The sequence below is a fragment of the Curcuma longa genome, chromosome 13 (assembly GCF_044706935.1).
Source record: "Curcuma longa cultivar G26 ecotype Majalengka, Jawa Barat chromosome 13, ITB_CL_G26_1.1, whole genome shotgun sequence".
Taxonomy (NCBI): domain Eukaryota; kingdom Viridiplantae; phylum Streptophyta; class Magnoliopsida; order Zingiberales; family Zingiberaceae; genus Curcuma; species Curcuma longa.
Genome location: NC_133873.1, coordinates 2,109,598 through 2,120,211, shown reverse-complemented (window position 1 = coordinate 2,120,211; position 10,614 = coordinate 2,109,598). Strand labels below are relative to the sequence as shown.

Sequence of the window (10,614 nt, the reverse complement as noted above, 5' to 3'; positions counted from 1 at the left end):
ATAAACTTTATGAGTATTTATGCTGTCTATTTTTTGTATTTTATGAGTCAGATAAATAAATGTGTTGTACTGCTGAAGCATTAAATAGAATAGTGAAATTTTAAAGAAAACCTAAGCTTCTACATTGTGTCATAATCTTCCTACTGTGTGATGGTTAGAGTTCTACACTTTTTAAAACTATATTTCAGTTTCTTACCCCACATAATTTAAAACAATCAAATCCTCTTCTTGTGCTGCCTCACAAGTGGAGTCAAACTAAGAAGACCATTCAGTTTCTTAAAGATTGTCATTAACTTTGCCTTTTGAAGATAACTTCGGTTGAAGATTGACACTATTTTATCATCCTCATCTTCTTCAGTCTTAGTTCTATTTTTCCTAATAACCTGAACATAGATCATATCTGTGTTCCAACTTGAATAAGATTTAGATTGTTCATTTTTCTCTTTCCTATGATACATTACCATCAATTATTCTCCCTCTTAATTGTTTTCATACACTTTTTAGCCAGCAATGCATCAATACTTGACCAGCTTCCACCTCGTGTAAATACTTGAAGTTGGGAACATTTCTTCCAAATAAGGAACGCAATCAAAGGATGCTGGGCATATATGCACTTTTCGATTTACCCTGGTGGTCGGTGGGAAATTTCCGTGGGACCACCGGCCACCCCCAGAGATTGAGTCTGAAACTGACTGGGATTTATCATTTTTTTTTGAAATTGGGAATATTAGTAATTTATATATTGCTGTATTACAGGCGCCGGAGCTGTTGAACCTAGGCGTTCATATGTTCAACTTTATCTCATAATTTGTTTGAAGTCCATTAATTTATCGTCGTCAAAAAAACTTTATTCTGTATATTATCTGCACTTGAAAAATTCATGATTAAGGTGTGGACTTCTAATGTTAGTTTCCCTTTTTGGAGAGGATGGTCGACCTAGTTCCCACTTTGTAATTACTACACTGAGTGTGGAATGTACCATAAAGTTTTTATTTGCCTAGGGATTCAATGGAATGTGAATTTTCATCTGTCTGCTTTCAAAGTCACAATCATAATGATCTTTTTATATTTGTATTGCATTTATCCACTCTAATCAGAGATTTGAACTTGCAGGAGTTGCCCGATCATAATTTGTTCTTTATTTACCAGGAGTTCTAAGTTCTTTACTTGTAGTTCTAACTTTTCCAAATTAATTAGTTTCTCCATTCGTCGGCGAGGGGAATCGTAACCAACAATCCACTGGATCATGAAGTTAGTTGCTTTTGGTCTTAGATCCCCTTTTTCAGGAGCCAGTTCGGTGATTGTGATCTTGTTTTGGTGCTAATTGTAATGGCCACATATGTGGTTGTGTTATTATATTTGAGATGTGTCTTAGATAATTATCTTACGGTTATATTATATTGGATAAATAGTAATTTATTATTTGAGTGCACATTCTTTATGTGTTGGATTAGATCTTAAACTCATTTATTAAATGCTCGCAATATGATTTATAGTATGAAAAAATTTATGATTGAATTACAACTAATAAGTATTTCTACATGTGTAATTATGAATGTATTAAAATTATTCTTAATCGAAGAATTGATAAGCACAGACATTATCGATTCTGGTAAGACTAGTACGTTTTAAATTTCTTAGTTTATCAAACAGTCGATTTTACTATTAAAAATATTGGATGTTAAGAGTTAAATGTGAATATTAATTAAAGGTAACTAATTCATTAGAGTGATTTGTCTTAAGATTTTATATGGTTTTATAAATATATCAATAAAGATTTCAATGCAATTTAAGTGCGAATTTTTTTGACTTGCGGTATTTAAGTCACCTTGGTCATTGAGACTTATATTTTGACATTTTAAGTAAATATTTTTGAGGAGGTGTAGACTTGGGGCGATTGGATATAAGTCGAAGTGTTTGAATAGCTCATAAAGGATTCACTGCTTCTTGAAAAGGGAGACGTATATCTTGCGGGCATGTATTATGATTGTTATTGAAAGTCTTTGGTCAAAACATTATATGTCAAGAGTGATATTCTTGGATACATGTACAAGTAACTTGAATTTACAAAATTAGGAAGCAAGCTTAAGTTAGATGTGACGTAGTCAATTTAGTGGGGACTGACAGATATAAGTCATGTTTTGAACCAAGCGGAGTATAAGATAGTAAAAGAAACGAGACACGTCTCATTGTAGTTGTTGAAGAGTTTAGAAATGTTTTGGTATCAATCGTTGATTTTTCGATCAATTGGGGATCATGATATACTATTAGGTGTCATTCATGATATTTTCGTAATTAATGATTATTTACGGACGATCAACATAATTGAAAACCTATTGGGTCATACACACTATAAGTTTTTCGAATGACTTAAAATGAATTTGAGAATTGAATTCTCAGAATGAGAGAAATAAAATTTAGTTGGACTAGATAAATGACAAAATGATGAAATCCGTTTTATGAAGACAAATTGAACGAAACTAATTTCGTTCAAATTGGAGGTCGTTTAGTTATTGAACCAAACAATTCAGTTTTGAACTTAATTGAACCAACTTGATTTGATTCATGTCCCCTTCGCCTTCGCCGAGTGGCACAAAGAGATATGACAAGTCAGCGATAGTTTAAGATTAAGGCTATAGCTTTGGATCGATTCGTGATGGGTTTTAGGAATCAGTAGTGTTTCTGATCAAGATTTGGAAGTAAACGAACGACATGAAAGCCATGGTGAACTACGTCAAGGATACCATGCTACGTCTTAGTCTGACGGGCTCCGATGCGTCAGAGAAGCTGATCACAAGGGGTGAAAAATGAGTACTTTTGAAGGATACGACTGACTTCGTAAATTCTCACTAAAGGGTGACTTCAATAGTAGGAGTGTTAGTGCGTTTCTGGTGGCGAAGTAACTTTTTGATTTCGGATCAAAGATGTGAACTTTGTATGTTTTAAGATAGTTCTATTTTTTTTATTGGTAGTTGTTTGATGAAATGTCATGACGTAACTAAAGGCAAAGACGGAGGCGGACACCGCCTAGTTGTTTGTGAAGGTTAGCATGGATGGGCTCCTTATTTGAGGAAGATTGACCTCAAGGTTTACAATAAATATAAAGAGCTCAAGGAGGCCTTAGGTAGCATGTTCAAATGATTTTTCTTAAGTAAGCAAGCATGATTTAATTAGTGCTACTATCACAAACCGATATATATTTGTAATTCTCAATAATTATTATTGCAAATTATTGATTCTCACATCTCTTGCAGGAGAAGTATCAAGAAAAGAAGATTGTAATGGATATGAATATGTCATCACTTATCAAGATAAAGATGGTGATTTAATATTGGTTGCAGATGTTCCTTTGGAGTGAATGTCATGCACTAACTTGTATGTTTGGTGAATTATTCTTTTTTCTTATGAATTAATAGAAATCTTTTTAATTGCTATTTGTAGGTTATTTATCTCTTCTTCAAAAGACTAAAGATAATGAAAGGATCTAAAGCAAGTGACATGGAATCAAGACGCAAGAAGTCAACTCAGTCGTACAAAGAGATACAAATGAAACTTGAGCATTTACTTCATGAAACTAGTTGTTTTATCCAAGTTCATAGACACTGAACAGAGAAAGGAAAGATTAAAAGTGGATTTTAGATCACCTTATCGTTCATATTCAAACAAGAAGGTAAAAATATGAAAAAAAAATTATAAGATAAGATGTTAAAGTTGTTTAAGCATGTATTTAACCAAGAATATCATCATGTTGTATATAATATAAGCTAACCTTTTATGATATAATAAAACTATATTATATATTTTTTTTACAACTTGTTAAATTTGAAATGTGTCATTGAAAATTTGCTTCTTCCTATTGTTATGTGAAAGAAAATGAAATTATCAATTTGAGATCTATTGCAGTTTGTCTGTTATAAATTGATATTTGATATGTGATAAAATGATTTGTTTTTTTTAGAAATATTTAATCTTAATGTATGTTGGTCTTTGTTTGAAATCATTTTAAAATCTCTTGGTCTATTAATCACTTTGAACAAAATTGATTGATGGACCTTTGACATTTAAAAAATTAAAAATTTAATCTTTGAAAAAAAAATAAAAGTCTAAGGAACTTATTTGTGATGTCGATCAATGAATATGATTATTGTGACCTTTTGACATCATTTATCATGTTTGAATCGAATTGAAGAAATCATTACTCTCAATATAGTGTATCATATTAATGTTTGAGCCTCCGAAAAAGATTTAAATGGAGTTTTACCCCATAATAAGTTGTAGATATATAAATTAGTTTCAATTTGATATATTATGTGTTTCATGATTTAATTTGAGTCAAAAGTTATGATCTCTCAAAGTTTAAAATTTAACATTCACATGGTAGCAGCTATGGTTTTGTAATTATTACAACTGAAATGTTATGCAGTTGTAGCAACTACGGTTTCGTAGCTGCTACAACGTGAATGTTAAATTTTAAAATTTGAGAGGTCATAATTTTTGACTCAAATTCAACCATGAGACGTACAATATATCAAATTGAAACTCGTTCAAAGATTTTTGATTTGATATATTGTGAATCCTATGGTTCAATCCGAAGCAAAAATTATGGTCTCTCAAAATTTATGATATAATATATCAAATCGATCTGCAATACGTTATTGCTTGTCTTCTGAAGATCAGTAACACGTTATTGCTGATATTCTAAAGACCAACAACACAGTTTTATGCAAATCATGTTCATCTCAGTTGTACCAGTTATGAAACTATAACTATTATAACATGAATGTTAAACTCTATACTTTGAGAGGTCATAATTTTTGACTCGGCTTGAACCATGGGACTCACAATATATCAAATCGAAGATCGTTCAGATATTTTTGATTTAATGCATGTCTATCTAGTGATTCAACCCGAATCAAAAGTTATGACCTCTCAAAATTTAGAATTTAACATTCACATTGTAGCTGCTACAACTACTACAACTAAACTGTCAAATAGTTATAGCAGCTACGATTTCGTAGCTATTACAACATCAATATTAAATTTTAAATTTTAAAAGGTCATAACATTTGACTTGGATTGAACCATATGATACACAATATATCAAATCGAAGAAACGATCTTCGATTTGATATATTGTATCTCGTGGTTCAACTTGAGTTAAAAATTATGTCCTCTTAAAATTTGGTATTTAACATTTATATTATAGTAGATATGAAATCGTAGTTGTTATAATTACATGGTGGGTTTGCAAAAGATTGTGTTGCTAGTGTTAAGAAGATCAGCAACACATTATTGCTAGTCTTTAAAAGACCAACAATGCAGTCTTCTACAAACCACTAACAATATAAATAAAGTCATTGATAATTGCTTTAGGGTTGACTTGGGTTGAACCATGTATATATATTGGATAAACTTTGATAGAATATAACTTTTAACTTAAGTTTAACGCAGGATGATTTCAAACGAAGATTTGTGTACTCGTCTAATATGTGATACACTATATTAAAAGCAGTGATTTTTTTAAACTCAATTAAGCATGAGAAATGATATCAAAAGCTTTTATTAAGGTCATGACGATCATACTCACTGATTGACACTACAAATGAATTCATTAATATGTCAAAATCAAGACTATTTTATAAAAGTACTTATCTATAGTTTCTCAAATATCAATTTATAATAATAATTCATTATTAACATAGATTAAGATAAAATATTTTTAAATAAAAAAATAAGATTATTTTATAACATATCAAATATCAATTTACAACATATAAATAATAATAGATCTCAAGTTGATAGTTTTTTTTACACAACAATAGCACATCTTATATACAACATGCATGATATTTTCAATTAAATGCATACTTGAACAATATTTAATATCTTGTCTTGCAATTTTTCTTTTCATATTTTAACTTGTTTGAATAAAGACAATAAGGTGATCTAAAATCTACTTTCAATTTTTCCTTTCTCTTTTTAACATATACGAACTTGGATAAAATAATTAGTGTCATAAAGTGAAAATTTAAGTTTCATTTGTATCTATTTGTACGACTGGTTGACTTTTTATCATCTTGATTTCAAGCCTCTTGTTTAAATTCTTTCATTATCTTTAATCTTTTCAAGAAGAGATAAATATTTTGCAAATAGCAATTAAAGAGATTTCTATTAATTCATAAGAAAAAAAATAATTCCTCAAATAAACATAAGTTAGTGCATAGCACTCACTCCAAAAGTACATCTTCAATCAACATTAAGTCACCAACTTTGTTTTTGTAAGTGATGAAATATTCATATACATTATAATATTTTTTTGATACTTCTTCTACAAGAGATGTGAGAATCAATAATTTGCAACAATAATCATTGAAAAATATAAATACATATTAATTTGTGATGGTAGCAGCAATTAAGTTATACTTGCTTATTTAGGAAAAATTATTTGAACATGTTATTCAAGGACTCCCTGAGCTCTTTGTACTCCTTGTAAACCTTGAGGTCAATCTTTCTCAAGTAAAAGAACTCATCCATGCTAACTTTCACAAACAACTAGGCGGTGTTTGCCTTCGTCTCCACTTTCGATTTGTGTCTTGACATTTCATCAAACAACTATCAGTCAAAAAAGTAAAACCACCTAAAACACACAAAGTTCACATCTTTAGTCCGAAATAAAAAATTTATTACACCACTACAGATACACCGACACTCTTGCGACCAGATTGATCCTCTGGCGAAGAATTGACGAAGTCGATCTCATCCTCTGGAAGCACTTATTTTTCCGCTCTTCGTGAACGACTTCTCCGATGTATCGAAGCTCGACAGACCAAGTCATAACTCGATGTCCTTGATGTAGCTCGTCACAACATCTATGTCCTTCATTTTCTTCCAAATCTTAATCAGAAACACTATTGATTCTCAAAGTCCACCACGAATCTATCCAAATCTAAATTGTCATCAATTTATTGTATCTCTTTGTGCCACTTGACAGAGGCGAAGAGGATGATGGAGGAAACTCATTGAAGGAAGGAGAATTGAGAGATTAGATTTTTTAGTATAATAAATAAAATATTTTAAAGTTTTTTTATTCAGATGAATAATAAAAAAGGAAGAGGGATATTATGAAAAAAAAAATAAAAAGATATACATGATTTGATCCATTGGAAAATATGATATATATTTTGAATAATATTTAAAATTAAATATAAATTTGATAAGTTATAGTAAAAGATGGAATTCGTCATCCCAGTGATCTCATGATTATATATGAGGATATAAATTGAGAAGTTATAATTGATTATTATGAAGAGGATATTTTTTTCAACTTTATCAAAATTTAACTCTATTATACCAATATCTATCTATATGGTTCGGTAAAATAACATAGGAATGGAATAATTACTTGATAAATTCTACAAATTTGACGCCTTTTATCTATGCAGAAGATAGATTGAAAGAAAACAAAGTTTGGCCCGTGGACGGGTCGACCGTGACTGGACCCGGCCCGTTGAATGGCAATACGAGGGCGTCAAATCGTTATTGCTGCAAACAGCCTGAACCCTAAACCTTCAGAGATCCTGTGGTCGCTGGTCGCCATGGCAGTCGCCGCCTTCGCTCGCAACCAGCTCCGACGCCAACTGCACCTTCGCGCCTTCTCCTCTTCTTCGGCATCCTCCATCCCCAACCCTTCCGCGGCGATCGCCAGGAAACAGAAGACCCGCGCCGCCCTCCGCCACATCAGGTCCGAAACTGATCCCTCGCGCATCGTTGACATCCTCCGTGCTGCCTCGCTCTTCCCCTCTTCTTCCCGCCTCCACCGCCTCGCTCTCTCCGACGCCATCTCCACCCTCGCCAAGTCCCGGTCCTTTACCGAAGTGCGCTCGATCCTTGACTCCCTCCCTCCCGCCTCCCTCCCCAACGCCATTGTACTCTTTGGTCAAGCTGGCTTGCACGACGACGCCGTCCGGACTTTCCAGAAATCTCCCTCCACCCAAACCCTGAACGCGCTACTCTTCGCCTGCGTCGTCGGTCGTCGACACGATGAAGCCAGCCGCATCTTCAACGACTTCCCAGGCGCCCACGGCATTACTCCTGACATTAAAACGTACAACAATGTCATCAAGGCCTTCTCCGAGTCGGGCACCACCCGTTCATTCTATTCGGTGCTTGATCAGATGTGCAATGCCGGCGTCAAGCCGGACACGACCACTTTCTGCAATGCCCTTGCTGGTTTCTACAAGGAAAAGCAGTTTGACGAGGTCAACAAAGTGTTGGAGCTCATGAAGAAGCACGACTGTGACCATGGGCTCTGCATCTACAACTCGAGGATCCAGAGCCTCTGCAAGCTAAAGCACTCAAATGAGGCAATGGCGCTCTTCGAGGAGATGAAAACAAAAGGAATAAAGCCGACTTGGGTAACTTATAACCACTTGATACATGGGTTTTGCAATGAAGGCCAATTGGAGGATGCGAAGAGGCTCTACAGGGAGATGAAGGGACTAGGTCGTATTCCAGTTGACAAATTCTACTTCGCTCTAATACACTTCTTGTGCAAAGGTGGGGAATTTGAGGTTGCACTGGCTGTCTGCGAGGATTCTATGGCACAGAACTGGATCCCAAATTTCTCAACCATGAAGATTCTTGTGAAAGGGCTCATTGGAACCTCAAAGGTAGAGGAAGCAAGGGATATAATGGAAAAGGTGAAAGAAAAGTTCCCAAGGAATGCAGGTATGTGGAAGGAAGTGGAAGAGGCATTTCCACAATAATCTGAAAAATCATAACAGTATGCATTATTGGCTTTTCTCTGCAACTTCCTTTTGTATCTTAGGATGGATTTTATTTGATCAATTTTGCATGTGTTGTTTGTGCATATACTTTTTGCCTTAGCTGGCATTCTTCTTCATATGCTCTGTGTACTTGGCAATCAGTTGAAGGGATTATTGCCGTTGATGCTCCATTTGTTTAGGTCTTGTAGAAATTTAATTAAGTTGATGTCTGGTCCATCATTTATAAGGCCATATGTGGAACTTTGGCACAACAGTAAAGTTGCTGTTGTATGACTTAGAGGTCATGAGTTTGAGTCTCAGAAACTTCTTACAAAGCAAGGTAAGATTGCATACAATAACCCCTTCTCCAGGATCCCACATTTACAGGAGCTTCGTGCACTATACTATCCTTTTTATATAATCTCCTAAGTGGAATTTGAAGTGGGTCACTCAACTGTCTCATATGGTTTGTAATTTATATATTGCATATGTGACTGCATGCACAGTGAAAAAAAAACTTATGCAATTCATTTGGACCAATTTAGAGTAAAACAAATTGATTTTCAACCCTAAGCTACTCTATTTGTTTGCTTATATATAATTGTTGTATTTTGTGTGAATTACACTGACATATTTTTCTGTGGAAGTATGAATCACAGGTATCACTAATGTACATTATTGTATGTAACTATGAAAGCTAGTTATTTTTATCAATATAAGCATTCTTTAAATATGTTATACTGGACTGGCTACATAACCATCTTTACTGTTGGGCTAAAAGAACAAGAGTTTTGTCACCTTTTAGATCTGCATTTTTACATCTGGTTGCCTTTTTCCATGTTTGAATTTTCAACCTTGAAACTTATTGGATGTCTACTTTGCTGAAGTCTGTGATGATGAAAAGAAATGTATTTTATGCCCAAGCTTACAAATCTTTGTGCCATTATTTTAAGGCTATAACATGTCATCACTTGACAAGTGAAATTGCTCCAGTACTGGAAGTATAATACAGATGTAGTATAATGAGATTAGTGCCATGTGATTGTTTTTTAACTCTTATGGTAAATAGTTTGATACTATTAGAGAATGCATTGGCCTTGTTCATATTTTTTGCATGACAAAACATGGAAAGCTAGTAACACTACTCAGTATCAGTGAGTTATTTCAGGCTTTCTACATGAGTTCTCACTTTCTAGGGCTTATTTGTTTGAACTTTTATCTTCGATGAATACTTAGCAGATACATCTTTTACCATGTTTCTCTTTATCACTTTCTAGTTTCTTTTTCTCTAGCAGAGAGACATTACCTGCTTAAAGTTGTTTGGTTTTGCTATGTCTTGAGTGATCAGCTATGTCATTGTCGAACCTCTTTACCTTATTTGTTATCCTGATTCAAAGTGGTCAATCAGTAAGCCATGTATGGCAAAACATGATTATAACTTTTGTTAAGCATTATTATAGTGTATAATAGCCAATGGAGTTTTTGCTTTTCTTAAGCATTTATTATAATTTATAATAGTTGTGTTATGTGTTAAGTGCTACACAGTTTGTTATGTCAATTATTTCAGTAAAAGGTAAAATTCATCACTCTAGCGGTTTCACGTAGTCGGTTCTACGACCATCTATGAGGAGGTAAATTGAGAAGTTGCAGTTGATCATTACAGAGAAGACATTGTTTCGATTTTGTTGAAATTCGATCTTTGCCCAATTCAATAAGTTTGTTTGGTAGTAACTAAGTTAATTATGCTTTGAAGGCATATTGTTATGTCAATCATGTATATAATGTAAGTGATCCTCTTTATGGAATAATACAATGCAAGATTTACACTTCAAAATTTTAAACAATTTTG

At 33.5% G+C, this 10,614-nt stretch overlaps 1 protein-coding gene and 1 pseudogene across 1 annotated transcript; both read left to right on the top strand.

The window, feature by feature from the left end:
• The first annotated feature begins 2,712 nt into the window (after positions 1-2,712).
• LOC141844481 (auxin-responsive protein IAA1-like) lies at positions 2,713-3,606 on the top strand (annotated as a pseudogene).
• A 3,959-nt stretch (positions 3,607-7,565) lies between these two features.
• LOC141844448 (pentatricopeptide repeat-containing protein At1g11630, mitochondrial-like) lies at positions 7,566-8,997 on the top strand. Its single transcript, XM_074732500.1, has one exon. The coding sequence runs from the start codon at positions 7,596-7,598 to the stop codon at positions 8,763-8,765; it is 1,170 nt and encodes a 389-aa protein (XP_074588601.1). The 5' UTR covers positions 7,566-7,595; the 3' UTR covers positions 8,766-8,997.
• Positions 8,998-10,614: the final 1,617 nt, after the last annotated feature.